The 27,098-nt window shown below is 63.4% G+C and overlaps 10 protein-coding genes across 10 annotated transcripts; 7 read left to right on the forward strand and 3 right to left on the reverse strand.

Annotated features, from left to right (window-relative positions):
- Positions 1-108: 108 nt before the first annotated feature.
- Positions 109-869, reverse strand: IMP2 (endopeptidase catalytic subunit; the record flags this gene model as incomplete). The annotated part of the gene is made up of 4 exons (XM_076647345.1): positions 109-217; positions 299-523; positions 651-775; positions 864-869. 4 exons carry the CDS (start codon positions 867-869, stop codon positions 109-111), a joined length of 465 nt encoding a protein of 154 aa, XP_076507272.1.
- Positions 870-1,280: 411 nt separating this feature from the next.
- Positions 1,281-2,232, forward strand: HRT1 (SCF ubiquitin ligase complex subunit HRT1; the record flags this gene model as incomplete). Its single annotated transcript, XM_076647346.1, has 9 exons — positions 1,281-1,287; positions 1,361-1,410; positions 1,470-1,496; positions 1,586-1,624; positions 1,712-1,724; positions 1,789-1,844; positions 1,909-1,923; positions 2,055-2,122; positions 2,202-2,232. The coding sequence occupies 9 exons, from the start codon at positions 1,281-1,283 to the stop codon at positions 2,230-2,232; spliced, it is 306 nt and encodes a 101-aa protein (XP_076507273.1).
- A 324-nt stretch (positions 2,233-2,556) lies between these two features.
- Positions 2,557-3,687, reverse strand: THI80 (thiamine diphosphokinase; the record flags this gene model as incomplete). The annotated part of the gene is made up of 5 exons (XM_076647347.1): positions 2,557-2,681; positions 2,745-2,868; positions 2,960-3,214; positions 3,291-3,478; positions 3,549-3,687. 5 exons carry the CDS (start codon positions 3,685-3,687, stop codon positions 2,557-2,559), a joined length of 831 nt encoding a protein of 276 aa, XP_076507274.1.
- A 408-nt stretch (positions 3,688-4,095) lies between these two features.
- Positions 4,096-5,472, forward strand: JCM10292_000242 (uncharacterized protein; the record flags this gene model as incomplete). Its single annotated transcript, XM_076647348.1, has 3 exons — positions 4,096-4,810; positions 4,872-5,323; positions 5,383-5,472. 3 exons carry the CDS (start codon positions 4,096-4,098, stop codon positions 5,470-5,472), a joined length of 1,257 nt encoding a protein of 418 aa, XP_076507275.1.
- Positions 5,473-5,945: 473 nt separating this feature from the next.
- JCM10292_000243 (uncharacterized protein) lies at positions 5,946-8,110 on the forward strand (the record flags this gene model as incomplete). The annotated part of the gene is made up of 9 exons (XM_076647349.1): positions 5,946-6,016; positions 6,094-6,292; positions 6,398-6,721; positions 6,785-6,832; positions 6,886-7,052; positions 7,150-7,242; positions 7,305-7,747; positions 7,827-7,976; positions 8,073-8,110. The coding sequence occupies 9 exons, from the start codon at positions 5,946-5,948 to the stop codon at positions 8,108-8,110; spliced, it is 1,533 nt and encodes a 510-aa protein (XP_076507276.1).
- Positions 8,111-8,504: 394 nt separating this feature from the next.
- JCM10292_000244 (uncharacterized protein) lies at positions 8,505-10,818 on the forward strand (the record flags this gene model as incomplete). The annotated part of the gene is made up of 8 exons (XM_076647350.1): positions 8,505-8,572; positions 8,653-8,848; positions 8,907-9,182; positions 9,244-9,662; positions 9,713-10,069; positions 10,125-10,450; positions 10,545-10,694; positions 10,778-10,818. The coding sequence occupies 8 exons, from the start codon at positions 8,505-8,507 to the stop codon at positions 10,816-10,818; spliced, it is 1,833 nt and encodes a 610-aa protein (XP_076507277.1).
- A 582-nt stretch (positions 10,819-11,400) lies between these two features.
- On the forward strand, positions 11,401-13,360 carry JCM10292_000245 (uncharacterized protein; the record flags this gene model as incomplete). Its single annotated transcript, XM_076647351.1, has 8 exons — positions 11,401-11,574; positions 11,633-11,837; positions 11,946-12,019; positions 12,095-12,217; positions 12,282-12,388; positions 12,448-13,061; positions 13,119-13,265; positions 13,326-13,360. The coding sequence occupies 8 exons, from the start codon at positions 11,401-11,403 to the stop codon at positions 13,358-13,360; spliced, it is 1,479 nt and encodes a 492-aa protein (XP_076507278.1).
- Positions 13,361-14,286: 926 nt separating this feature from the next.
- On the forward strand, positions 14,287-17,330 carry JCM10292_000246 (uncharacterized protein; the record flags this gene model as incomplete). The annotated part of the gene is made up of 8 exons (XM_076647352.1): positions 14,287-14,463; positions 14,525-14,827; positions 14,906-15,105; positions 15,160-15,264; positions 15,333-16,393; positions 16,450-16,959; positions 17,021-17,233; positions 17,299-17,330. The coding sequence occupies 8 exons, from the start codon at positions 14,287-14,289 to the stop codon at positions 17,328-17,330; spliced, it is 2,601 nt and encodes an 866-aa protein (XP_076507279.1).
- A 1,320-nt stretch (positions 17,331-18,650) lies between these two features.
- JCM10292_000247 (uncharacterized protein) lies at positions 18,651-21,275 on the forward strand (the record flags this gene model as incomplete). Its single annotated transcript, XM_076647353.1, has 9 exons — positions 18,651-18,740; positions 18,819-19,022; positions 19,083-19,117; positions 19,185-19,254; positions 19,312-19,413; positions 19,476-20,846; positions 20,911-20,993; positions 21,085-21,140; positions 21,196-21,275. 9 exons carry the CDS (start codon positions 18,651-18,653, stop codon positions 21,273-21,275), a joined length of 2,091 nt encoding a protein of 696 aa, XP_076507280.1.
- Positions 21,276-22,648: 1,373 nt separating this feature from the next.
- JCM10292_000248 (uncharacterized protein) lies at positions 22,649-26,403 on the reverse strand (the record flags this gene model as incomplete). The annotated part of the gene is made up of 5 exons (XM_076647354.1): positions 22,649-22,992; positions 23,063-23,753; positions 23,822-25,908; positions 25,976-26,036; positions 26,101-26,403. The coding sequence occupies 5 exons, from the start codon at positions 26,401-26,403 to the stop codon at positions 22,649-22,651; spliced, it is 3,486 nt and encodes a 1,161-aa protein (XP_076507281.1).
- Between the last annotated feature and the right edge of the window lie 695 nt (positions 26,404-27,098).

The raw sequence follows: 27,098 nt of genomic DNA on the forward strand, positions 1-27,098 counted from the left end.
TCAAGATGAATGCTCGTTGCGAAGAAAGTGTACAACAGCCATCTGCGAGCGCGACAGGCGGTCAGCTTGGGTCAGGACAGCGCCGAGAGTGGAAGACACGTACGCCGTCTATGCCCTGAATGCTCCCAGCTGGTCCTCGCCCCTCCGCGCATACGTTCGCTTCGGGTCCATTACGCGCTTCTCCCAACCCGGCCGCTCCTTGACCGGTCCGAAGCGGCTGTACAGGAAGCAAATGGACGAAGAACAGTACCGTCAACACTCGAACGCGGTTGCAAGCAGCAAGCGTAGCGCGACGCACCTTGGCGGCCACAAGATCCAGTCCACGCGGCTCTCGACCAGTCCGAGCGGGATCGGCCCAAACGTGTTCGAATCGCGCGTGTGGTACCGCTCGTCGCCCTCGATCCAGCAATGCCCCTGTGGGATGCGCACAGACGACTCGTGATAGGGCGGGAGTGTGCGGACGATGCTGCCCGGCAGTGCGACTAGTCGCTTGATGAGGAGGGTTCCGGGGTTAACAGGAGATCTTGAGACAATGCGGTCCGGTGCAGGTCATGTGTTGTGTTAGGTTTAGGAGAAGTTTGGGGTGAAGATAGTCGTGGTTCAAACAATCAGCCCTTCTGATCGAGCGGAAGAGGGACGAAGCAACGCACTTGACTGCGACGACGTCTCCTGGCTGGAAGCCGCTGCGGTCGCCATGTGCAGCGGCAAGTGCTGCATACCGATTCAGCAGGACAATGTCCTTGACCATGTGCGAGGTATCCGGGTTGAGAGTGGGCTGCAAGGTAGCGAGGGTTCCGACGCGCGTAAGCGAATTGTGACGGGCTACAATGGCCGTGGCTCTGACTGCCTGTCAGGAAGCGCACCTGCATGGACCTGTGAGCAGCAAGATGGTCAGGTCGGGATTGGCCATTTCGGAGCAGGAGAGGGCAAGAGGCGGTAGATTCCCTCGGGACAACTACTGCGCATGCCAGGCTCACCTTCCCGAGACAGTCGCTATAGAGTAGACATGGTCGTTGACGAAGAGAGCGACTGCGCCCCAGCCCAGGACCTTGAGGGTCCGCCGGACCACGAGTCGCGACGACGCTGCCAGGATGAGGAGCAGAGGCGGGGAAAGCAAGGAGCGAGTCTGAGCCGGGTTCAGGCCAGTCCAAAGAGCCTAGAAAGCGATCCTGGCGATGCAAAGCGGTCGATCGAGCGAGAGCACGGCGTGGTCGAGGCTGACAACCGGAGCAACCCCCGGCTCGGACTCGACCACCTCCACCTGCTTCCACCGTTGCGAGATGGCTGGTGCGTGTACTGATTGTGCAGGCTATAGACGCAGGTAGGCGCTCCCGGCTGACCGCCCTGCCCGGTTGCGCAGACGTCGAGATGAAGGGAACCGACGCCCCGAAGCGGTTCGAGGTCAAGAAGGTGCGTGGGCTCGCTTGGGCAGCTGCATAGCTCTAGCTGACTGGACTGGATTCCCCCAGTGGAACGCTGTCGCGCTCTGGGCGTGGGTGCGTCCTCGTTCTCCTCATCGCCCTCACCGCCACGACCCTCGGTGCGCGGTCTGCGAACTGTCCTTGACGCTGCTGCTTGTGCGCAGGACATCGTCGTCGACAACTGCGCCATCTGCAGGAACCACGTGCGTCCTTTCGCCTTCTCTTCGCCTCCAACTTCCCGAGTGGAGCTCGTCTCACCAGCCGAAGCTGACCTCGCCGGTCACTCGCAGATCATGGATCTCTGTGCGCTCTCGCAGCTTGTGCTTTGCTACCTGCAAGGCGACGGACTAACAGGCGCATTCTGCAGGCATCGAGTGCCAGGCGAACCAGGGCAGTGCGGCGAACGACGAATGCACGGTGGCTGTGCGTAGTCTGCTTCTTTGGCCTGCGAGATGAGCGTTGTGCTGACTACGCTCGTGCGGCACAGTGGGGGCAATGCAACGCAAGTCTCTGTTTCGGATCTCTTCGGACCTGCTGCCCCTCCGCCTTCCGCCTCTTCTCGCTGCAACGCAATTCGACAACTCGATTCTCAGCTGTCACAGGGCTGACGGATCCTCCCTTCTCGGACCACAGCACGCCTTCCACTTCCACTGCATCAACCGATGGCTGAAGACGCGCCAGGTTTGCCCGCTCGACAACCGGTGCGCTCCCCTCCCTCACTTGCCTTTCTCGCTTCAGTTGCCAGACATGGCGCTGACGGCCCTGTTATGCACTACGCAGCGAGTGGGAGCTCCAGAAGTACGGCAGGTAGACGCTCTCCCCGTCGCCGCTCCGTCGTACTCGCATTCGTCTCGTCTCCTCCCTTTCGCCGTTCCCGCCTCTTCCCTTCGTCGTGTTTACATACGCTGTCTTCTCTTTTTCCTGCTCCCTTCGGTACCCCCGCATGATTCCGTCCTCGTACCATTACCTCGCGTCTCCTTCGTGCACTCGCAACGCAGCGCGCTCGTCTCGCGCATGAACCAGCCGTTGTCGCCGCGTCGAAAGAGCATCCGTTCAAAGCCGTGAGCACATTGTGTGCGCTCACGTGTGCCTCTCCGGGGTTCAGGCGTCATCAGGGTGGGACAGCCGCAGCGATTCATTCCCCTCCGCCGCGCACCTCCATCGTCCACACGACCGGCACGTCTGTCTCTACCGTCACGTCCTCCTGTATCAGGTGATTCGACGTCGATACTGCTGTTGCGAGCGAGGTAGGGTACATGTCTGCCCGCACACGCAAGGTCAACAAGCGGTCTCGAGTCGGACAAGGGGGCGCCGGAAGCGCACAGTCTGTCGGGCCGAGGTTCCACTCGAGCCCTGTCGTGGTCACGTACGCTTCGGACGCGCCAAGGGGGAGGATGCCACAGGTCTTGCCAAACGCTGCAAGGTCAATCTTGAGGTGGTGCTTGCCCTGCAAAAGCGGCCGTGTCAGCGGGAGGGCGCTTGCATGCTGACTTGGCACAAGGCGTGATGTTTGACCTTGAACATGCAGTTCGGCTTACCTTGGCTAGCAGGACCGCTGCGCTTTCCCTCCCAATCGCCCAGACGCGCTCCCTCCCTTCCTTTTCCGCGAGCAGCGTCAACGCATGCAGCGTGTGGATCGTCTGGTCGAGGCGCCCGCTCAGCCCACCGACGATCACGAGCTGGTACTGGCCACCGGGCATCGGTTGAGACGCTGCTTCGAGGCGGGAGAGGCGCGCGACGTTCTTGCCGAGGTCGGTCGAGAACTCGTCGGGGTCGCGCTCGACGCGGACGCCCTGTGTTGCAGTCCACTCGAAAGAGAGTGAGCTCTCGACGATGGAAACCGGCCGCAAGAATCCAGCGAAGCCGCACCTTGTCCTCGTAGTACCGCCTCACATCGTCCCGGAGCGAGTCGAGGTCGCCCAACACGAGGTCCGGCAGCCAGCTGTCCTCGTCCGCATCGAGTTCTGCGTCCCAGCCCTCCTCGGCGCGGTCCTTGCCCTTGACGAAGCGGTCGTACAAGCGGTTCGCTCCACCGTCGGCGCAGAACCGGACGCTCGCTGCACAACACGGGCGGACTCGCTCGTCAGCGCCGATTCTCGTACGTGCAAAGTCACGGGCGGGGCGCACCGGCTGCCCACAGGCGGCGGAAGATGGGTTGCAGCGGGAGTGGGGAGTTGAGGATGAGGAGGGCGTTGCGCTGCTCGCCGCTTGCGGGCGGTCTGAGCAGCGTCGTTGTGTTCCAGTGGTTCTCTGCAACCGTGCCCATACTTGCACGTAGAGCGGCAGTCACGGCTACAAGGGATGCAAGTGCGGACCAGCGAGACCGCCGGACCTTCCGGCGGGTGTCGATCACTCCTCATGCTTGCAGACAGGGCTTCCGCGCTCTCGAGTTCTCCGTGGGAGCAAGCGGGCGAGAAGCTGGCGAGTTCGGCCTGGCGATCTTTTGGGTGACCCCGCTCCGATGAAGAGCCACGCGCTGCTCGGCATCGCTGATGCGGGCTTGCAAGTGGAGGACTGCGGTACGACGCTGAAGTGAGCGCGTCAAGCGCGTGCGCGTCGACATCGCTCACGCAAGGCGATCGGCCGGTGCCCGGCGCCAGATTGTCGGATCTCGCCCGCTCCTGCTCACTCCCCTTCTCCTTCCTCATCGCGCCGCTCGTGAGCTCTGCAGACGATGGCAGCAGCTGCACGAGACTTCCTTGCCAGCGACTCTAGCTCGCCAGCCCTCTCCCCGAGCTCGCCGCGGCGCAGGAGGGCCAGCGACGGGTTGACCTTCTCGCTCTCGGCTCTCTCGCAATCGCTCGTCTCCTCGAGCAGTTCAGACGAGTCGGCGCCGCCCAGCTCCTTGTTCTCTTCCACCTCGGCGTCCCCGACTTCCTCCCTCGCGTCCTCGCCCTCGCTCGATCCGAAACGTTCCTCCTCCTTCGCCTTTCCGCCGCACCTCCACCTCGATGGCCCCGCTCACGCCGCGATCGGGGCCGAGACTGCGCTCAGCAAGCCGTCTTCCACCGATCTGGCGCACTACGCGAGCACCGTCATCCGCAACGAGGCGTACGCCCTCCTCGCGCTCGCCGCGCGGCTCGCACCGGCAGCTCGCCCGCTCCTCGACGAGGACGGCGTGTACCGCGAGCAGTACGAGGGCGACGGCTCGTCGACTTCGAGCATCGAGGACGTCCCTGCCGGACTCGATTTGCTCGACGATCCGCAGCCCGGTGGGCGCGACAGGCGCGGCACCGATGTCGTGCCGGACGAGAGCAGGACCAATGTTGCGTTCCGCCAGGTCGTCGAGCTCGTGCAGTCAATGCCGGCTCACGGCAAGATCCTCGTCACCGGCGTCGGTAAGAGCGGCATCGTCGGCCGCAAAATGGTCGCCACGTTCTGCTCACTTGGTGAATCTCCGCGGTTCCGCTAGATCGCGATAGACTGAGCTGACATTGTCGTGATATGCAGGCATTCAATCTGTCTTCCTCCACCCGCTCGAGGCGCTGCACGGCGACCTTGGCGTCGTCTGCTCGTGCAACCCTTCCTCCCCCTGCGACACCGTCCTTTTGATTTCGCATTCCGGCGCGACCGCCGAGCTCATGCGCCTCCTCCCCATCATTCGCCCGCGCGTACGCTCGCTCGTCGCCGTTACGCGCGACCCAGACTCGGTCCTCGCGCGCGCATGTCACGGCTGGCTCGACGCCGGGACAGGCGTGTATCCGGCGGGTCTGCCCAAGGGCACGACGGACGAGGCCGACTCTGCGCTCCCTGCACCGACCAACAGCGTCGTCTCGGCGCTCGCGATCGGAGACGCGCTCGCGCTCACGCTCAGCCGGCTCAGGGTTGGGTGGGACGCGGATGGCAAAGCTCGCAGGCAGGACTTCTTCTACTGCCATCCGGGCGGGCAGCTCGGCATCCAGGTGCGTCTGACTTCTGAAAGACCACGTTTACTCCTACTCACACCTCTTCTACCTTGCAGCTCGGCCGTGAAGGGCGCGGCATCGAAGTCTCGCCAACCTCGCCCATCGCTGTTCCGCCTCCTGCACCTATCCCTGCGCCCGCCGCCTAGATTGGCCGCTCACGATACACCGCTATGCTTATCATACCCGCCTACAGTCCGCAGGTCGGACTAGAACCGCTTAGATCTGCTTCAACCTTGTTACACTCCGGTCCCCTCTACTTGGTTGTTCTTCCGTACTCCTTTCGCTTTGTGCTGTCGTCTGTCTCTCCACTTCGTACTATCGTAGTTGTTTGTGTTTGAATCTGTGCATCTTGTTGGACCCCCTGGTGTCGTCGAGTGCCCGGCTTTCGCTCTACATCCCGGTCTCGCGCATGCCACTGGCTTTGCCATCGCTTCCCGCCTTTTCGCTAGCTGTTGACTGTGCTTCGCCGTGGCCTCGTCGCGCTCGACCCTGGTGCCCGCTTGTGCGCCGCTTTGACCCCCTTCGCGTTGTCTTCCCCACCGTCTGTGACTTCCCGATCGCCGCTTCTCTTCCTCCACCTCGTCCTGCTCGTTATCTCGCCCTCCTGAGGCTACGCGCGATGGACACGGCGGAGAAGTCGCTGCGCCACACGACGCGCGAGAAGATCAAGCCGCGCGCCGATAAAGCTCTGTTCGTCCTGTTCTCCACCTCTTCGCCCGCTCACCCTCAACCCAGGCCACTATGCGCTGACTCTCGCTCTCGTGCAGTCTGATCAACGCTGGACGCCTGCATGGACGCCGCGAGAACCGCGAGATCGACGAACTCAACGCGACCGTCGAGCAGCTGGAGACGCAGCTCAAGGACGCACGCGCCGACGCCGCTAGCGCGCTCGCCAACTCGTCCGGAAAGAGCGAGAACAAGTTGCTCAAGAGCCTGCAGAAGGAAGTCGAGGCGAGGGACAAGAAGGTGCGTTCGGCGTTCCGATGGACGACGCTGCATCGGAGGTGTCTTGCTGCATCCCGGACTCGCGTCTTCTTCGAACAGCCCCACTCACGAATCCCACGCCTACAGATCCGGCGCCTCGAAGACGAGCGCGACGCCGCCGTCTCGGCCCGTGACGCCCTCACCTCGAAGCTCGCGGCGGTCGAAGCGAATCTCTCGTTCGACGCGCGCCTCGTCGAGCTCAACCGCGAGCTGCGCCAGACGCGCGACCGCGCTTCGCAGCGCCAGGGCAAGCTGCAGGTCGTCACCGAGGAGAGCGAGGCGTACCAGACTCGGTTGAGGCAGATCGAGGATGGCGCCGAGACGAGCGCCGAGGCGGCGATGAACCGACAGAAGAAGGAGTACACCGACAAGATCAGCAAACTCGAAGACAAGGTGCACAGGCTCGAGGCGGTACGTTTTGCTTGTAGCCTCGCTGCTCGCGGTGACGCCTGACGCTGCTGGCTACGCTCGCAGGACAAGGTCAACCTCGCCGGCCAGGTCAAGACGGCGAAACTGCGTCAGGTGCGTCTCGTCGTGTCGCGCTCGGAAGTCGCTCATTCATCGTGCGCTCGCAGGACCAGCTCGAGGAGCTTAAGGCGGCGTACGAGCGCGACAACCAGCGCATGTCGAAGGATGCGCAAGACGGCGAAGCGCTCTCTCGCCACGCTGAGAAAGCTCTCGCTGATGCCCGTGCTCTGTCGGCTGCGCACGAGGGTGGTTGCTCGGCCGACGAGAAGAGCCGGTACGCCTTCTTCCTCTTCTCGCTGCGCGGTGCTCGCGACATTTGGCTGAGTGCGAGACCGTTACACTCGGATGTGACTGAAATCACGCCTCTGCAGACTCACTGAGAAGATTGCCTCGCTCGAATCGCTCTGCTCGAGTCTCGAAAAGTCGGCGACCAGCGAGTCGAGTGGCGTTGATGCGGCTTCCGCGTGAGTCGTCATGCTTCGACCACTATCACTATACCTGCAATGCTGAATGCTTTTCTGCGCAGCGCCAAGGTACGCCGCTACCACGACCTGCTGCTCAATCTGCGCCTCAGCGAGGACGACGTCTCGACGCTTCTGACCGAAGGCGCAGACTGGCCGCCCGTCCGCGCCGAGATGCGCACAGCGTCTCTCATCGACCTTCTGTGGCTCCTGACGGACCAGCAAGACGAGCGCGAGGACGAGCAGCGCATCCTCGAAGCCAAGCTCGCGCGCGCCGAGTCCGAAGCTACGCGCCAGAAGAAGCGTGCCGACGCGGCCATCGCGGCGGGTCACCGTGCCGCACAGGGCGAGACGAGCGAGGCGGGGAAGCTGGGCGAGCAAATGCAGGAGCTGGAAGACGAGCGCAACAGGCTCAAGCGCGAGGTGGAGGAGGCGGCGGCCGATCGCGCACGCGACAAGGAGACGATCGTGCAGCTCGAGTCTCGCATCTCGGCATTCGAAGCGAACGGTGCGTCCTCGGAAACAAACGCGCTCGAAAGCAGCTGAGGTGCGAGACTGCGACTGACTCGTTTGCCTCACCTCGACAGCTTCCCGTCAAGACGGCTCACCCTCTCGCGCCTCGTCCAATGCTGCCGCTCCCACCACCACCTCCGGCTACTCTCAAGCTGTCGTCGACCGGCTCACCAAGACCATTGCCGACCTGAACGAGCAGCTTGGGGCTGCCCGTGAAGAGAACAGTGCGTCCAGGCTCTGCTCGGGGTCATCTGCGATTCTACGAAAGGCGCGCAACTACTGTCCAGCTCCTTAGCTGACGTATGGCCTGCCCCTGACAGCCACTCTCCTGCTCAAGCTTGCCGGAGTGGACGATTGAGCGCAAGGAGGAGGCGCTTTCGCGGCAGCGTGACGTCGAAGGGTTGGACGGTTTGAATGTGCAAGTTGTACTTGCTCGGCATCTGTTGTGTGCATTCGCAGTGTAAGCTGTGTCCTCTGCAGGCGAAGGAGAATGTTTACGCGGAAGCGGATGCTTGCGCTCCAGCCGCAACTCGACACCTTCGTCTACGTTTGACGACGGAGCTCTTCCGACTCGTCATCGCGGCTAGAGAGGCCCGTGGGGAAAGTCTCCGTCCCGCTGTCAGTGTGGATCCGTTGCGCTCGACCCGCCTTCGACCTTCGCAAGTGGGGCCGAGTCACTCCTTGTTCTTCGCCACCACGCTGCATTGCCTGACAGACTCGCTGCGCGCGCGGTACACACAGACCTCGCTCTCATGGTTGGCGGCCCAGCGCCCACGGGCAGGCGCGAGCCAGAAGCCCGGGATGCTCTGGACAAGACGCGGTTCGTCGTCCTCCCACAGGCCTACTCGAGCCGCCAAGGCGCTGACCTCCACACTAACGGTGCTTAAAACCGTCACGCAGTTTGATCAACGCTGGACGGCTCATGGCGAGGCGGGACCAGCGCGAGATGGACGCCCTGAGGGAGACGATCCAACGACTGGAACAGCAACTCGACCTTGCGCGCGACGAGAGCGCAGTGGCGGCGGCAATGCGCATCGAAGGAGCCGGTGCGGCAGTCAAGACGCTGCAGCGCGAGGTCAAGCGGCTCCAAGGACAGGTCCGCAATTCGCTTGCCCGCACAAATCGCGAGACTGATGAGCTCGTTGCGTCGGCAGGTCGACACGGTCAGCTCAGCCACTGCAATTCTTGCCTGCACGCAGGACGAGCCGCTTCCCGAGACGCCAACTTCGCCGAACGAAGCCGCGGCGCGCACAAGTGACCTCAGGCGCCAGATCTCGACTCTCAAGGGCCAGCTCGACGCGGCGACCAAGCACGAGTCGGCCCTCGAGAGCAAAATCAAGGCCCTCGAGGCAAAGGGAAGTCGGCACTGTGACACGTGCAGCGAGCTGAGAAAGGACGTCGAACGGCTCAAGGCGGAACCTCTTCGCGACGTGCGCCTCCTCCCCTTCCCGTCTTTCCGGCTCGTGCTGATACTTCTTGCAACTCTGACAGGAAAACACGAAGCTTTCGGCGCAGCTGAAGCTTGCCAAGCAGTCGCAGGTGAGTCAGGTCGGCTCGCGCAGCAAGCGATTCGCATTTAGCTCTCCTGGCACGCAGAAGATCGCCCTCGACGACAAGCAGTGCGAGATAAAACAGCTCGAGGAGCGCCTCCACCAGGCCTTGAAGCGCGTCGAGACGGTGGAGAGCGACCTGCGCCAGGCGAGCAAGACGGCGCACGGCGCCAAGGCCGCCATGAGGAAGGCAAATGCGTTCGAGATTGAGCGCCAAGCCGCCTGTGACAAGCTTGAAGCTGAGCGGCATGGGTGGCAGGAGGAGCGGCGCAAGATGGTCGTCGAGCTTGAGGAGAAGCATGGCGAGATCGCGCAGCTCGAGGACAAGAACGGCAGGCTCGAAGGCGTCGCGGAGCAGAGGTGCGCTTGTCGCTCGGTCGGCACAAGAGGCTCGCTCACGCGACATGCAGGCTCGCGCACATCAACAAGCTGAAGCGCAAGCTCGCCGAGCCCGGCGAGACTTCAGAAGTGCCGCCCAGCCCACTCGAGCGCGAGTCTCCCGACTTCGGAGGTAACACCGCCGCCGACCTCGGCGCTGAGTCGGCTAAGGAGCGCTCAGGCTCGGAGCAGGAGAAGGGCTTCTTTCGTCTCTTCGTCTCTGTCCTCGCCTGCATGGCAACACTTTACTTCTTCGCCGAGACGATTCTCAACGTCGCATCAACGCTCATGATTGTCACTGCCGACAAGCTTACGTCGCTTGTGAGGGCCATCTCCCCCAAGCCGCATGCGACAACGACGAACCGCGAAGAGTTCGAGCCCCTCGTCGTGTGAGAGCGTCCTTCCTCCCTACGCCGTTCTGCTTTTGACACCTTCTTTCTGCAGGGTGTACGCGGAACGCTACCGGGATCTCCTGCTTAACCTGCGCTTGAGCGAAGAAGACGTCTCGATCCTGCTTGCCGAAGGGAACGGGTGGCCACCAATTCGCGCGGAGCTGTCCGACTCGTCCATCATTGACCTCCTCTGGCTTCTCTCCGACAAGCAATTCGAGCGCGAGGACGAGCGGCGCACACTTGCCGACAAGCTCGGGCATGCCGAGGCGGAGCAGAAGCGCCTGACGAGCGAAGTCGAGCAGGCGGCGAGCAATCGCGCGCACGACATGGAGGTCATCGCTCAGCTCGAGTCGCATCTCGCCGTATCCAAGATGAGCGGTGAGTTGTCCAGGTCGGACTTCGAATCGAGCGTATCGACGCGTAGAGGTTGAGCGAGCTAAGACTGACGACTTGTCCGTTCTGGCTTCCGCAGCTGCCCACAGCACTCGCTCGCCTTCTCGCGCCTCCTCCGGCCGCGCGACGTACAGATCCCACTCCGCCTGCTCGGATAGTGCCTTCGAGCGTTTGAGTGCGACGATGGTCGACCTGAACGAGCAGCTCACGTCGGCACGGGAGGAGAACAGTGCGTGTCCTTTCATGCTTGGGAGCCTCACAAGGCACATTCGCACTGAAAGAGGTCCTGACTCGATTCCGTGTCGGCCGCAGGGACTCTCTTGTTGAAGCTGGCCGGCGTTGAGGGTGAGTGAGTGGGACGGCGACAGTTCGCATCTATCTCCCAACGAGCGCGGTGCCACTCCCCCTCTCTTTGCCTCCTTCTCCTCAACTGTTGAAACATGCCAGTCTAGCTGCGGTCGTGCGCTCGTAGCCCGCTGACACCGGCACACTCGAGCCGCGAGAGTGTCGCAAAGGGCTGTTCCTGCGACGGTCCCGCTTCGGTCCCGCCGTTTTCTTCACGATGAACCGTTACGAAAAGTCCGGATGTCTTACAAAAGTGCGCCTGTCCTGTCTTAGCAAAGATTGACACCGCCTCGTGCGCTCGACCCGCCTTGGACCTTCGCAAGTGGGGCCGACTCGCTCCTCTTCCTCTCACTTCACCTCGCTCGCTCGAGCAGGGGCATGAGTCGGTGCAGGGTACCGGCTGCTGCCATGCCGGCCACGCCAGCTCCCACAGGGAGGCGCGAGCCCGAGGCTCGCGACACGCTCGACAAGGGCCGGTGCGTCTCCTCGCCCTTCTGCCGATCGCGTACGCGGAGCAGCTCGACGATGTTCGTGGATGAGTCTGAGTTGCGGTCTCGGCCCACTGACGCCTGCTAAATGCCGGTCGCTTGATGGACCGGCGCGACAAGCGCGAGATCGAAGCGCTCAAGCAGACGATCGAGGACCTCAAGCGCCAGCTCGAGGGTTCGCGCAACAAGAGCGAGGTTGCCGTCGCCATGGGCCTCGAAGGATCCGGTCCGGCAATCAAAGCGCTCCAGCGCGAGGTGCGCGACTTGCAGGATCAGGTGCTCTCCGCCATCTTCCCCTTTCATCGCTGTCCTCGCGCTCACGTGTATTGCACAGGTGGTCACCCTCACGCGTGAGCGCAACACGGCCGTTTCGGAGCGCGATGTCATCGCTTCGAAGCGCTCAACTTCGACAAACGGCGACAGTTCCGCATCGGACGACCAGAAGCGCCAGCTAGCCACGCTCAAAACGCAACTCGAAGACGCTTCGAAGGCCAAGTCGGCGCTCCAGCACAGGGTGAACGCGCTCGAGACGAAGGGCGGTGCGGACTGCGTCGGATGCGCGAAGCTCGGGGACGTGGTCGAGCGGTCCATGGCGGAGCAGAGCGTTCTTAGCGAGGCACGTCCTGCTTAAGGTTCAACAAGCCCAGTCGGCAGCACTCACGCCGCCACGCAGGATAAGACGAAGCTTGCCGCTCAACTCAAGCTGGCCAAGCAGTCGCAGGTGCGTTCACCCCAACGAAAAACTCGGTTCCGGGACTGATTCGGCAAGCCTCGCCTGACGCTCGTTACTCAACAGAGCCTCGCCGAAGAGGACAAGACTCGCGAGGTCGACTACGCCAACAATCGTCTCGCGACCGCCAACAAGCGCATCGAGACTCTCGAGTCGGAGCTCCGCACCGCTCGCGCGATTGCCAATGGCGTTCAAAGCCGAGCGCAAAGAGGCGAGCGTGCTCGAGCGCGAACGCAACGAGGCGTGGGACCAGCTGCAGGAGGAGAGGCGCGGGCATGAGCAGGAGCAGCGCGAGAGGGATGGCTACGTCGAGCGCCTCGAGAAGAGGAACCGCGAGCTGGGCGCTCTCGGTCAGCAGAGGTGCGTTCGTTGCACAAACTCGAATACGCAAAGACCACCTTTGATGAGCAGTGCGGCAGGCTCGCCGAGATCAACGGTCTCGAGGACAAGCTCGCCACGGCGAACGCAGTATCGCAAGCGCTTCAGACCCGTCTTTTGCAGACGGTCAGCGGCAACAACAACGGGCATCAGGCGAGCCGCGAGCTCGCACAGGCGAACAAGAAGATCGAGCATCAGAAGGGCGAGCTCGCGCAGCTCAACTCGCGCGCCGTCGCCCTCAAGGCCGCCGCCGCGACGCAGAGCCAGTTCGCGCAGCAGCTCCTCGACGAGCAGGAGCGCATTACGCGCGCGCTGTGCAAGCGCGACTGCGAGTACGAGAAGCAGAAGGAACAGCTCGAAGTCGAGATGGCGGCCCGGGTGGAGATCGAGGCCGAGCGCGATGCCCTTCGTGCGCGCGTCAAGGCGGCCAACGAGGAGCGCTTCAACCTCGGAGCTCAGCGTGGAACGCGGTCGCCGAAGGGCAGCTCGGAGGATGACGAGGCGCTCAGCGGGCGGAGCGACAATATCAAGTCGCGCCTCGTCGAGATCCGCAAGCTCGCCATCGAGCTGGTGTGCGTCAAGGCGCAGGCGGCGCTCGCGACGGACGAAGCGCAGAAGAAGATCGACGAGCTGACGGAGCGTCTCGCCGAGCACGGTGAGTGTGCAGTCTCGAGTCGCCGCGAAGCAACAGGCTGAATCCAGGCGCCAGCAGACCCGCCGAGCGCTCCGCCCGCCGAGGAATGGCCTGTGCCCTCTGGCTCGTCAAAGACGATGAACGAAGTGTGCAGCCTCGTCGAACGCCTTACACGCAAGGCCGATATCTTGCACCACTCGTCTGCCGACCTCTACCTCGAGTTCTGTACGCACCTCCTCAGGCTTGGTCGCTGCTGAGCCGTGACTGACGCTTGTACGCGCGCAGTTACCTTCTTGATGCAGATGCAGGGGTCGAAGTAGTCCGTCTTGTCGCGAGTTGCTGCGGAACGAGTCGCCGCCGGGATGTACAGCCTCGCGCGCACTCGTTCGCGCGCCGACGCGCCTCGAGAGCATGGACAGCAGGGCTGTGCACTTCTCCAATGTCAGGAATGGCGCCGAGCAGCGCGATGTGGGGTTTCAGCGAGCGTGTCGAGTCGCGTGCGAGCGAGGAGGAGAGCGTGACTTTACGATCGAGGAGCAAGTTGGCAGCTTCGGGAGCGAGCAGCGCTGATATGGAGCTGTAGACCTGCTGCGTCGCGCCCTCAGACTGAGTAGGCATGTGTGAGACGGAGAGAGCAGAGTATCCTTCCGGGTTGGCTTCGTTGCGCTTGCCGTCAGTCTGACCGACGGCGTGCACGAAGCCCTCGTGCCTTGCCTGGATCTTCTTGATTCTTTCTAGCGCGCGTTCGTCGCCTAGCCGCGCCCCTGTCGGCCTCCCCCATCTTCATCTCCCTTGTCCTGCGACGAGCTCGCTCAGCACGAGCCACCGCGATCTACGCAGTGTGAGTCGCTGTGACCATTATCTGCTGCGTTCAGCAGCGCCTGCAGCGTCCTTCCGCCGGTCTGGGCGGAGTGGATCTGCTTGAGCCTCGTCGTCCGTCTCGAGCGAGCTGACCCTTTGTGACCCTTGTCCTGCCCCGCAGCCGTTTCTCCTACACTATCTGGCGTACGTCTCACGCCTCTCTTCACGACTGTGCGAACTGGGTGTCGATGAGACGGAAGCCTCGCTCGCGCATCGACCTTTCGCTCCCTAGCTCTGCTCACCTTACCCTTACTCCGCCCATCCAGATTACCCTCAATATGTCGAGCAAGACGGAATTGAGGGCGCGTAAAGACAAGGCGGCGTGCGTGCTTTTCACCATGCTTGGCTCACCTTGCCGAGGCCGACTGGCGCAACCGACAGCCTCATGAACACGGGTCGCCTCATGGAGCGCCGCTTCGACCGCGAGCAGCAGGAGCATCAGGCCGAGCTCAACGAGCTGCGTGAGAAGCTCGAGGCGGCCGAGCGGGAGGCGAACATGGCCAAGGGAGGCGGAGGCGCGTTCAAGGAATTGCAGAAGGAGCTTGGCGAATTGCGCGTGCAGGTGCGCGCATCTCACTGCCTCATTCTTTTGCGCTGCGCTCACCATCCGCTATCTCGCGCAGCTTGCGGAGACCCAGGCGGAGCTGACGGCGGCGAACGCCGAGCGCGACAGCGCCCTCGCGGCTGCTCAAGGCGGCGGGAGCGCGCTCAAGGGCTCGCGCATCGTTTCTCAAGCCGTCTTCGACAAGGCCGAAGCCGATGCAGCCAAGGTCAAGGAGCTCGAGGACAAGGTCGCCGAACTTCGAGCTGAGATCGATAGTCTTACTGAGGCGCTCGGCACCGCTCAAGGGCAGGCGTCGACTCTATCGCAGGAGGAGCTCGCCAAGGCTTCTCAAGCTACCGAGAAGCTGAAGGAGCTCGAGCAGGTGCGTTCTACGCTCACCTGCACGCACGGAGGAAACAACTCACCTTTCCAATTTCTCGCACCGCTCGTCTCTTCGCAGGAGTCGAAGGAGCACGTTACGCAGCTCAGCGAGCTCAAGGTCAAGCTCGACCAGGTCGAGGAGCTCAAGCTTCGAGAGGGCCAGCGTCGGACTCGCCAGCTAAAGCACGCCGAGGAACGAGCCGACCGCATGCGCGAGGAGCTCATCACTGTGTGGGAGGCCTCGAACCGCGGTCAATTCTCTGAAGCGGGTCGCAACAAGTGTGTATCGCCCTCTCAATTCGCCGTGAGCTTGTCTGACTTGGCCCTGCACAGATTCGTGACTCGCGCTCTAGATCTCGAGAAAAGCCTTCAGACGGCTCAAAAGCGGATCGTTCAGCTCGAGGACAAGGGTGTCGAGGGCAAGCTCGCTGCGACCGAGTACGTGCAGGCCGTCTCACTAGAACACAAGTTGGACCTAACCGAGGTTCCTGCCCGCCTGCCCGCAGGAAGACCGCCAAGCGCTTTTACGACTTGCTCAACGTCCTTCGAGTGACCGACGAGGAGGCGACGAAGATTATCGCCGACGGGATCGACTGGCCCGTTAAGTCGATCGGTCCATCTCGGCTCGTCGAGCTCATCGCGACGCTTCATGCGCCGCGTCCAGCTCCTGCTCCTGCACCGACTTCTGCCAAGCCTCCACCACCTGTCGAGCCGGTCAGGCCGCCCACGCCGCCGCCTGCGCCGAAGGCTGCGCCCAGTCCGCCGCCTACAGCGCAGGAGGTCTCGCAAATCAAGAAGCTCGAGGCGTCGGTCAAGGACAAGGACGCCACGATCAAGAAGCTCGAGAAGTCGGTCACAACCAAGACGCAGGAGATCGGCAAGCTTGAGCAGGACCGCCAGCGCCTCGAGGACGAGGTTGCGAAGCAGAAGAGCCGCGCGACCCTCGCCGTTCAGGAGGCGCAGGAGAAGAGTGACGAGCTCGACCAGCTGCGCGACAAGAAGGACAAGGAGGCGACCGACGTCGAGAAGGAGCGCACCAAGCTGAAGAACGAGCTCGACCGCCAGAAGCGTCGCGCCGAAGACGCCATGGCCGAGAACAAGAAGATGATCTCGGACAGCGAGGCTCAGTTTGCGCAGCTCGAGAAGGAGCGCGACGAGGCCGAGGCGAGCCTTGCGCGTCTCGTCGAGCGCCAGGACCGCACCAAAGCGGAGCACGCGGCCACGGTCCAGCAACTTTATGGACGCATTTCGGCGCTCGAGGCGGCGAGCGGCAGCGCAGGCGGCGCAGGAGGCGCCGACGCGGGCGCAAAGGCGCTCGAGAAGGAGCGCGCCAAGAATCAGGCCGACATGCTCTTTGTCAAGCGCCAGGTCGAGGAGCTCGTCGAGAAGCAGCGCATCCAGACGCTCGACCACGAGCGCCAGGTCGAGAGCAAGATCAAGGAGCTCGAGATGCTCGAGCAGGAGCGCGACCGCTACCGCGACGAGCTCGAGCAGGCCAAGGAGACGATGAACCGCATGGAGGCGCGCGTTTCGAAGCCCATGTCGCGCAACGGCTCGCGCACTGCCAGTGCGTCATCCGCCTATTCTGCCTCGCGCTCTGCCTTCTGACAGCTTCCTGCACAGGCCCGGGACCGAGTACGCCGGAGAAGAAGGGCAGCAAGAGCGAGGCCGACGACATCACCTGGCTGCAGCAGCAGAAGCAGGCCGTCGTCGAGAACCTCGAAAAGGAGCGCGCGCGCCTGGAAGCGGAGCTCGCGACGCAGACGCGCATCGCCGAGGAGGCGCTCATGGAGGCGGGTACGCGGCGCGAGGAGCTCGCGCAGCTCAAGTCGGCGTCGGCCAATTCGGGCGGCGAGTTCGACGCCGAGCGCCACCGCCTCGAGGTCGAGCTCGGCGCGCAAGCCACGCTGGCACTGCAGCGCGCGCGCGAGCTGGACGTCGAGCGCGAGCGCATGGCGCAGCTCGCACGGCAGGTCACCGAGCTCGAGGCGGAGCGCAACGGGCTTCGCAACGAGCTCACAATCCGCGCCAGCACGCCTACTTTCGCGCACAGCGCTCCCACCAGTGCTGCGCCCGGGTCCAAGATCCTTGGTGCGCACTTTGAGGCGAATGGCGCTCCGTCCACTTCGATTGGTGCGTCCCAGATCCTCACCCACTTCCCGCTATGGCTCTTCTGACAAGGCAAGGTTCGCAGACCGCTCGGCCACCGGCACGCCGGTGTCGCTCAACGGTTCCTTCGCACCCTTCGGCATGCCCGGCTTCAGCACGGCATCATCGTCCGTGACTGGCAGCCCCGCGCCAGCGCCGCCGCCCAGGATCACGGGCCAGATCCGCCTGCTCGTCGAGCATCTCCGAAAGACAAACCGCGACCTCAACCAGGAGGTCCTCTCACTCAAGGACGAGAACAGTCAGTCACTCGTCGCCTTCACCTCGTCGCCGTCCCCGCTCGCTGACTTTCTTCCTCGCGCGCAGCGACCTTGATGATGCGGCTCGCGGGCTTGTGAGGGAAGGGTCTTCGTGCATTGCATATGATGGAATCGCATCTTGGGATTCTTGTCTGACCACAAGGCCAGCTATGCGATGTCTTGACCGGTGCGGCTGCCGCTTCCCTCTCCGGTGCGATTCGAGCGAGGAAGTGCAGGAACCTCTGACGAATTGCTCGTGTCTATTCATCGCTCGTAGCGCGGAAGACGACGCTAGACGGGACCCATGCTCCTCTCGCATGCGATGCAGGCGTTCAAGACTGCCGTACGGCTGCGTCGCTTCGCACGAGCCTGACATATGGGCCTTGCTAGATCTGGATAGCAGGACGTGGCAGCATAGCAGGGTGTAGCGCTACAGAAGCCTCATCAGTGCGAAAGAAGGAGGAGCAAAGAAGAATGGCGGCAACAGCTCTCTAGCGAGTGTGACGCGTCCCGGACGTTGTGAAACTGCGTACTAAGCACTCAGACTGCTCAGATGGCTACAAAGAGCGAGAGCGAGGCGGTGGATCCGGCTGGCCCAAGCGCGGCGGTGGTCGACCAGCGCGCGCGAGCGCCATCCTCTCTTTGCTTCTTTGTGCGGCAAACCCGTCGGCGTGCGTACCATTTGCTCGTGTTTGGAGACCTGGAACTTACCTTGTGCGCTTCACACAGCTAATATCCGTGTTGGAGCTCCTCGACGCACTCGGCTCTGCCGGGATTCTCACCGACTCGCCAAGTGAGCTCCGTCCGTGGTCGACCAGACGAGCCCTCGATTCTTGCCGAATCGGTCGCTGGCAGGACATCTCAGTGCCCACATGCTTCGCTCTCGTGTCCTCGGCTGTTGCCTCGCAAGGGCACAGTCTGAGGGGGAGCGGAGAGGGACGGTAGTCCTGACAATCCCTCATCATTCCCTGCCTTTCTGTACCCCTCCACGCTGTGTAGCTGACCTCGATGCAACGAGATCTTCGCTCCCTGCGTGCACAGACGACGAGAGGGAGACGCGAAGCCTACACCTGGAGGAGAGGAGGATGGAGGCAAGGCTCTGGCTGAACCGCATGCAGCGCTGCTTCTACAGTGCCCGAGCATCCGGTGCAGCCGGCGCGCACATTTGGACCCACCTCAACGACGTCGGCGCGACGGATGCTGGACCGTTGCGAAGTCAAGAGGCTCTCGCCTTTTCCGCGCTTCTACCTCTTTCTCCTCCGCTGCGGTCCTACAGCTCGAGCAGGCACTCGAGCGATTCCAGCAGCCTACGCCAATCCCGCTGGCGGGACTTGCGCGCATCTCCTCGTTCGCTACCGGCTGGGCCGACACCGTCTCCTCCGCCTCCTAACCTCGCTCGCTCGCCTCTTCTCGCTGGCAATGTCGCTCAAGCAGGAGCTGCAGGTCTGGAGCAACGCGCTTCAGGCGTTCGACGCGCAAGACTACGGCACCGCCCTCGCCCGCTTCGAGGTGAGGCGGCCTCGCTCGTTCCCCCACCTCGATCTCCCGCTCGGATCCCGACTCAACCGTTGCTTGCTTGCCCTGCAGGACATCTCCGACACGTCCAAGATCCTTTTCAACATCGCACTCATCCACGCTACCGTAGGACAGCATGACCAAGCCGTCGCCGCCTTCGACCGCGCCATCGCTCTCGATTCCTACTTTGCTGTCGCATACTTTCAGTCGGGCGTCTCGCAATTCCTCCTCGGTCGTTACGAGGCAGCGCGACGCGACTTTGACGATGCACTCGCAGTGCGTGCGAGGCCTCTCGAGCGAGTGAAGCACGCGCTGACCTGGCTACTCTCTCGGTAGCTCTTTCGGGACAACCACACGATCGACTACGAGCAGTGCGTCAATGACGTTCTGGTTGTGCTCGCAAGCGCTCCCCTTTCGCTGACAGCAATGAGCGAGCAGGCTCGGTCTGCAGTTCAAGCTCTTCTCGTGCGAAGTGCGCTTCAATCGCGGCCTCTCGCTCATCTACATGGTGCGTTGCTTGCAACACTGTTCAAACAGCGGCTTTGCTTGACTTCCGTCTCCACAGGGTCGTATCGAGGAAGGAATGCGCGACCTCGAGCACGCCAAGGGGGACAAGCAGTCGTCCGAGCATGACGTGATCGACGAGGCGTGCCATGATCAGGCTGTCGTGCGTTGGAAGCATCTCCCGTACTGAATGACTACATACCCACACTGTCTGCGCCTGCGCAGGGCTACACGGTCTTCTCAATCCCGGTCGGCGTCCTTTTCCGGCCGCCCGAAACCAAGCTTCAGAACCTCGAGACGCGCGACTACCTCGGCAGGGCCAAGGTCATCGCAGCCACCAATGCGAGCGACCTCTTTGTCGGCTTCAGCGGCATGAGAAAGCTCGCCGCGACTGCCGGGGTCAAGCCGCCGGATGGCTTCGTGCCAGTCAAGACTTCGCCCGAGCGGCACCCGAAGCGCGCCAACACGGGCGACGGACGCCTTGAGCGCACCTCCTCAACCAGCAAGAGCGGTTCGAAGTCGCCTGCGTCGCCGGCGGCCGCTGCCAAGGCTGTCCTCAGCGGATTGAGAAGGTCGCAGACGAGTCGCGCTTCGCCAACTCAGCGCACATCGCCGTCAACGCAGGATGGTGCGACGCTCGTCCGCAGCGCAACGAGGATCGGCCTTGCACGCGCGCAGGTCGTCCCGCTCCCGACTCCTCCCTCCTCCGTCGACGGCATGCCCGAGCAGGACTCGGCTCAACAGATCTTCCCGCCGCGCGGTCTGCTCCACGCTCGCTCCGCTTCGAGCTCGGTCAGCGGCGCCAAGCTCCCATGCCGCCAGAGACGCGGTAGCCCGACCCCGCAGGACGCCTTCTACCATCCCGTTCGCCCGCTGCCGCCAACCGGATCGTTGTTTGCCCTCACCCCGTCCAAATCGCTCCCGCAACGCAAGCCTTCGCCCGCCGGCCCCACCACCGCTCGTGTCGGGATCGATCGTCTTTCGCCTGCGCCGCCGGTCGCGCCCGTCGCTCGCTCGCCATCTGGCCAACCCGCCGAGCGTGTGGCCTCCTGGGCGCAGGAGCAAATCGAGCGCACGTCCTCGCTAACGCCTCGCACTCTTGGCGAGAAGGCGACCCAGGCCACGCCCGACGAGAGCGGCGGAACGGCCACGCCGTCAGCCCAGCCGAGTCGCGCTGACTCGGCGTCCCGCAGCGAGGGCGAGGAGCCATTTGCGCTCTCTGCGGCATATGCGGCGCTGACGGACGAGCTCAGCGAGGCTGAGGCGCAGCTCGATGGCACGACGAGCCGTGCGGCGCAGCAAGCGCACGACGTCGTGGCGCGCGCAAAGGACAAGGTGGTCAAGCTTCAGCCGGCACCGCCAGGCCGGTCGGTCCATGCACCGATGCAGCGCGACCTGTCGGGCGCGAAGAAGGACGGCGCGATCGACCTGATGACACGCGAGCTCGAGCAGTGGCACTTCTCGCGCGCGACTTCGGGGGAGACGGCCGAGAATGCCGGTGCGATTGAGAACAGCTTCGAGGACAGAGGCGACCAGGTCGCCGAGCGCAGCAAGATCCGCCTCAAGCTACGCTTCGCTGGCGAGACGAGGGCCATGGTGCGCTCTCATCTTTCGCTCGTCGGCCCACAACCACTCGTTTTGACGAGCTGCCCTCTTGCAGAACATCTCGCCGCAAGTCTCGCTGGGCGAGTTCGTCGAGCGCGTTCGCCGCAAGTTTGGCAGCGAGCAGAACCTTCCGATCAAGTGAGTTCTGCGGCAAATGTCGACGATGCCTGTCACTCGGCCTGACCTTCTGGCGAGCCCCTCAACTGACTGCTGTGCCGGTTTTATACAGGTATCGGGACTCGGACGGAGGGCTTGTCTCCATTCTCGACGCCGACGACTGGGAGTGTGAGCGCAGTCCTGCTTTGCCGTCTCGTCGCGTAGCTAACCTCCTGTCTGACAGGCGCGATGGATCAGGCTTGCGACTCGACGGACGGCAAGAACAAAGGGCGCCTCGAAATACTTGTCGGCGAGGTTGTGTAGCCAGCAGCCAGCACCACACATCCGGAAGTCCCGCTTTGCTCACCGATTTGACATTCATAACCACAATTGCATGTGTTGTAGGCTTACGCCTAGTCGTGAAGGAAGTCGCATCCGTGTTTGTACACGACAAGAAAGATGCGAGGATGCACAATCGTGAAGGAGAGGTCACCGTCGAGCTAGTCATGGCGCGATGGAGGGCAGCGTCGAGCTGTGGTCCCACGTAGTGATACAGTTTGCGTCTCGAGCGGGCCAGACGTGAAGGGTTACCTGCAGTGGACGAGAGCGACGTTAGCGAGTGCATGGAAGCAGAACTCAGCCAACTCATCCTTACATCTTGGCCGTCTTGGCAAAGTAGGTCGTCCGTTCTGCCATAGGCGTTAAGCTCAACCTGCGCAGTTCGGCCAGTGCTGCTTCCGAACCCCAGGTGAAGGAAGAGCCGAGTGGCGAAGCATGTTCTGGCGGCCTGCTCGTGGCAAAATGTGAATGGGTAAGCCTCCCCTGCCAGCCTTTATTAGCACTTTTCGACGCACTCTTCAGTGACTGGTGTCAACGGAAAGAGCGGCACGCCTCGCCAAGGCCAAGGATCGCGACCATTCAGCGTTGAGGGCGCCGGCGGAACGGCCGACGAGGGTGGGGACGACATGGTGGGACACCAGGCGTAGACAGGAGTGTCGCGGCCAGGATGAACGAGCTACGACGAGCACGAAACTGTCGCGTCGAGGAGCCAGCTGAACAGCAGCGTCGTGGGGAGGAAGCAGAAGTGAGGTGAGACGGGTCAAGAAGCACACAGGGCACCAAAGCCAGAGCGCGACGTCGGCCCCACTTTCGTCTTCGTCCAGCGAGCGCCTGCGAAAGCTTGCGCCCGAGTCAGCTGAGAAATCGCGAGCCCGCCCTAGCCAGCCTCCAAGGGACTCGGAGCCTTGCGATGTCGCCCAGGCCTCGGGTGCCAGGTCATCAAAGCTGGTCGTGACGCCGTGTTTCAGGTCACTGCAATCGCAATACGGGGCGCAGGCGGATGGTCAATGTCAAGCTCGTCACTTCGAAGGCACTGCAAAGAAAGCGGAAGCACGGCAATGTGCCCCGCCCTGTCGCCCTTCGCTCAAACCGACTGCCGCATGCATACAGCGGGTTCAACGTAGTGCACTGTAGAATGACAAAGCGAGGCAAAGAAGGCCAAAGCGGGCTGGAGGGGAAAGTCGAAGGCGTGAGGAGACACGACAAGGCAGCGAAGGCGAGGGGTTACACAGACAGGCGATGGGATTCAGGCGGGGGATGGCGTGCATAGATGGAAACAAACGGCAAAGGCAGGGGTACGCGGAGAGCAACAACCAAAGAAACGCGCGAAAAAGGAGGAGCTCAAGGGCAGGACGGCTTCACTCGAGACCCTCGAGGGTCGAGGCGAGGGCGCTGAGGCCAACGACGGCGCCAGCCATGCCAGTCAGCACACCGAGGGCGTAACTGCCGATGGCGAAGTTGAGGCGGCGACGCTTCGGCGCCGGAGCCTCCGCAGTCGGCGTCTCGTTGACGACAGGAGCGTCCGTCTGCGCTGCCGTCGAGACTGAGGTTGCCGTGACCACCGTCGTGATGACTGTGTGGCTTTTCTGGCTGCCGTCGACCTTCTCCTCGAGGTCGGTGTCGGAGAACAGGCGCTTGCGATTCGGTGAAGTCGGGCCGGTGGGCGTGGTCCCATGCGAGCCGTCAACGACGACGTCTTTGTCTGGGTGTGCAGGGCGTGTTAGTGACCAAAGGAGTGGCAGCCAAGAAGACAGCGAGGGAAGGTGACGGACCATCGTCGCTCGTCATGTCGGCCTTCTCAACTTGATCGAAGCCGGGCGTGGCGAGCTTCTCAGACACGCCATCCTCCCACTCGGCGCCGTCGTGCTCCATGCCGTCGATAGCGTCAACCTCGGCAACGTTGTCGCCAAAGTCGGCCGACGCGCCGTCGATGAAGTGGTCCTGGGCGTCGAGGTCCGTTTCGTGCGCGTCGAAGTCGAGGTCGACCACGTCGACGTCGGGCTCGACCTCGTTCTCGAGCACGACAGACTCCACAACTGACTCGACCTCGTCGTCGCCCCATTCGCCCTCCTCCGCCTCGAGGTCGAACAGGCTCTCCTCCGCCTCCTCCGCGTCCTCCACAACTTCGTGCTCGTCTTCGTCCTCCTCCTCCTCCTCATCCTCCTCCTCCTCCTCCACGTCGTCCTCTTCCTCTTCATCGTCTTCCTCCTCGTCGTAGTCGATCTCCTCCGCCTCGTCTCCATCGTCCTCCTCGTCCTCCTCGCTCTCGTCATACGCGGGCCCAGAGCCAGCCCGGCCCGAGACGCGCTCGTCGTCATCATCGACCGACATGTCGTCGTCGGTAACGAGTGCCTCGAGAGGCACGTACAGGGGGGACGCGAGGCGCTCCTCCTCGTCAACGTCGCGCGGGGTCGAGATGACAGACGAGATCTGCGGCTGCTCGGCGACGCGATCGAGCCAGGGCTGTGCACGCGGGTGTATGCACCATCAGCACGAATGCGAGGTCGTCTCGAAGGAAGAGAAGGACACACCTGCTTCTCCTCCCGGCTCATGTCCTGCCAGACCTGGTCGAGCATCTCGGCAATCTCGTTGTCGGCGAGCGCGTCGTAGCGCGCGCAGTAATCGTCCCAGCGCGCATTCTGGAACTCGATGAAGGCGGCGACGTCGTCCTCGTGCTCGAGGTCGTCTTGCGCGTTGTGCTCGAAGCTGACCGGACTCGCGGTACTGAACCGGTACGAGGCGCTATAGTCATCGTCGGCCGCGATCTCCTTCGCCTCGGACACGACGTCATGCTCAACCGTCTCGTGCTCTTCGTCCGCGAGAGGCAGCGAAGCGACCGAGTCGGCGTCCGCGATCTCGTCTTCGTCCTCCTCGTCGTCAACGAGCGCGGGCGACAACGATGCCTGACTGATCTTCTCGGCGATGAAGTTGTCGAGCACGTGCTCGGCCTCGCGCAACAGCGCCTGCACGTCCTCACGGTCGCGCGTGAACGCCTCGATGTCGGCCGCGAACTGCGGCGACGTCGGCGGCGGCTGTTCGCTCTCGGCGCGCTCGTCCTTCTCGTCCTGCTCGTCCTCGTACTCTGCGAGCGTCACGTCGGGCGCGTCTTCGACCTTGATGCGGCGCGCGAGGTCGTACCCCTCGTCGATGAGCTCGTGCATGAGCTTCGTGTTGACCTTGTTGGGCAGACTAGGCGCGAGCGAGTCGAAGAGCTCGTGGCTCGCGGCGCGACGCGCCTCCGAGTCGGGGTCGACTTTGAAGTTGATGGGCGAGCGGCGAAGACTGTCGCGAGCGCCCGAGCTGTTGCTGCGCGCGAAGGTGTACTTGCCCTTGCTCCGAGCGAGGTCGAGAAGCTCCTGCTCGAAGCTATCGACGCGGACGCGGACGGTCTCATGCTGGTGACTGTCGTCCTCGGTCGTTGGAGCGTCCTCCTTGCTCGCATCATCGACGTCCGAGTCGACGCCGTCGTCGCTCGCCTTGTCCGAGGCCGCGCCGCCCGAGAGGTCGGGCGAGGGAAGGTGGCTCGCCTGGCTAGCGACATCGTCCTGCTCGCCGTCGTCGGTGACCGGATGGAAGCCGAACTTGTGCAGAGCGCCGGGCATGATACGGAGCGGCGCGCCGAGCGAGGCGGCCGCGACGACCTGGTCGTTGTCGCCGTCCGGCTCGATCGACGAGCGGAGCGACTTGCTCAGAGGCGACTTGCGCTCAGCCGTGGTGTGGTGGGCCCACATGTCGAGAAGCGTGCGGCCGACCTTGACTTGCGACGGGTTGGTGCTGCGCGGCATCTTGGCCTCGTCGTACACGTCCTGTTCGGCGTCCGTGACCAGGGTCGTGGAGCCAAACTCGGGGCTGATCGGCGAAGCGAGACCGACGTCTGCCGACTGAGCGAGGAGGTCCTCGAGCGAGATCGTCTCCGGACTGAGCTCCTTGGACGAGCGCGCATCGCGGCTGGACCCGTGGCCTGGCACTTGCGGTGCAGGCGAGCCGGCGACAGCACGGTAGGACGCGGACGTGACGCCAGTAGCACTGGTCACGACCGAAGCTGTGCGCTCGAGGGGGCCGGAGCTGTTTTCCGCGACGGTGGGCGAGACGGTCGGGACGGGAGATCCGCGAACGGAGGCGTTCGAGACGGCGCGCGCGTCGACGACAGACGAGACTACAACGGTGGGAGGCGCATTGGTCTGGACGCCCTCATGTTGCGGTGCCGGCGAGCTATGGTTGCTGTCGAGGAGGTCCTCGTCGGTGAGGCCGAAGCCGCGCTTGCGAATCGCAACGGCTTTGCCCGCGTCATCGTCGACGCCGACCGAGCGAAGGATGGATGCCTCGCGGAAGGCGACGATGCCTTCTAGGCTGAAAGGACGCGAACCGGGGTTGCGGTTCGACCGGAGGGGCATGATGTCGTGGCCTTCGATCTCGTGCGTCTGCGGCATGTCGTCCTCGTCGTCCGTCAACATGCTCTCGGCCGAGCTCGACCGCTTGCTGCCCTCGGTAAGCGTGCGCGAGCGTTCGAGCGCGATGCTGCCGGGCTCTTGCGTCTCGAGCCCGCGTTGGGCGTGGGCGTGGTGGATGCTCGGAGTGAGCTTGACGTCGACAGCGAGGCGGAGCGGGGCGCAAACGTCTGCAGGGTGACCAGAAAAAGTGTCAGTGACACCGACTCCAGATGAGCGGGAAGGTCGCGATCTCACCCGCCGCCTGACCGCGGGTGCTGATGGGACGGCCGAAGATGAGCACGTCGCCGGGGAAGAGCTGCAAGAGAGGGTAACTCGTGTCAGTCTCGATGTATGACAGCGGGCAACGAGGACAGACGCACGCGGTACGAGACGTCGGGCGTGAGCTTGTGGTGTTCGCCTCGGGACGGACGGTCGATCGAGGTGCCGTTGGTCGAGCCGAGGTCGGTGATGAAGGCGTGGTCGCCCTCCCAGTGGATCGAGGCGTGGCGATTCGACATGACCTTTGTCTCTGGCGAGCGGAACTTTGGCGACGAGGGGTCGCGGCTGGCGGGGTCGGTCTTGGAGGCGCGGCCGAGGTCGAGGTTGCCCTGGAAGCGCGCGAACTGCTTGAGGACGTTGCCAGGGTCGCTGGGCGGGGCCAGGGTGAGGTAGAACTCGGCCATGGCCGGCGCGGGAAGAGCGAGGGCGGAACAGAGATGAAGGTGGGGCCAAGTGGGGACGGGCGGGTGCGCGGCCCTCTCGAGGGCGTGCGAGCGGGTGCGACCGGGTTCTCTCGCCTTGCAGACTCGTCTGTGAGGCTGTCGAGGCTGAACGAGCGAGTCCGGGCCGAGAGTCGGGGCGGAGCGAAGGCAAGAGGCGCGAGGGCTCCGATCCCGCGAGACGGCCGCGACCTCGCGCAGACGACCACGGGGACCGCTGCGAAGGGATTTGATAGACTTTGCTGGACTGTACACGGCGGCTCAGCCCTGGCAGACCCGCCCGCGCGATGGGTGACTTCCCGCCTGCACCGCCTCCTCTTCGCTTTCTCGCTGCACATGACTGCGCTGGTCGCTCTCGCCTTTCGTGCGTACTCAGATTGGCCTCAGCGTGCTTTGCATCGGCCGCCGGACAGACGCAGCTTGCAGTCGTCCCTCATGCAGTGTTCGCGAGCTGGTTCGGATCGATCGGTCCGTCTCCTTCGTGGCACGGAGCTCGCGTAGACGGCCTTGATGCTGAGTTGCGGATCGCTACTCTCCTTCCGCATTGCTGCTGAGAGAGACGCACCTTCGTCAGGTCGCCTGGCCGCATTTCACAGCGTAGAGTCTGCGCCGCCCCTCGTTGTCTTTCCGCGCACAGCTGCTTGAATTTCTCGACAACA

The sequence above is a fragment of the Rhodotorula paludigena genome, assembly GCF_050403205.1.
Source record: "Rhodotorula paludigena JCM10292 DNA, Rt_paludigena_JCM10292v1_ctg8, whole genome shotgun sequence".
Taxonomy (NCBI): domain Eukaryota; kingdom Fungi; phylum Basidiomycota; class Microbotryomycetes; order Sporidiobolales; family Sporidiobolaceae; genus Rhodotorula; species Rhodotorula paludigena.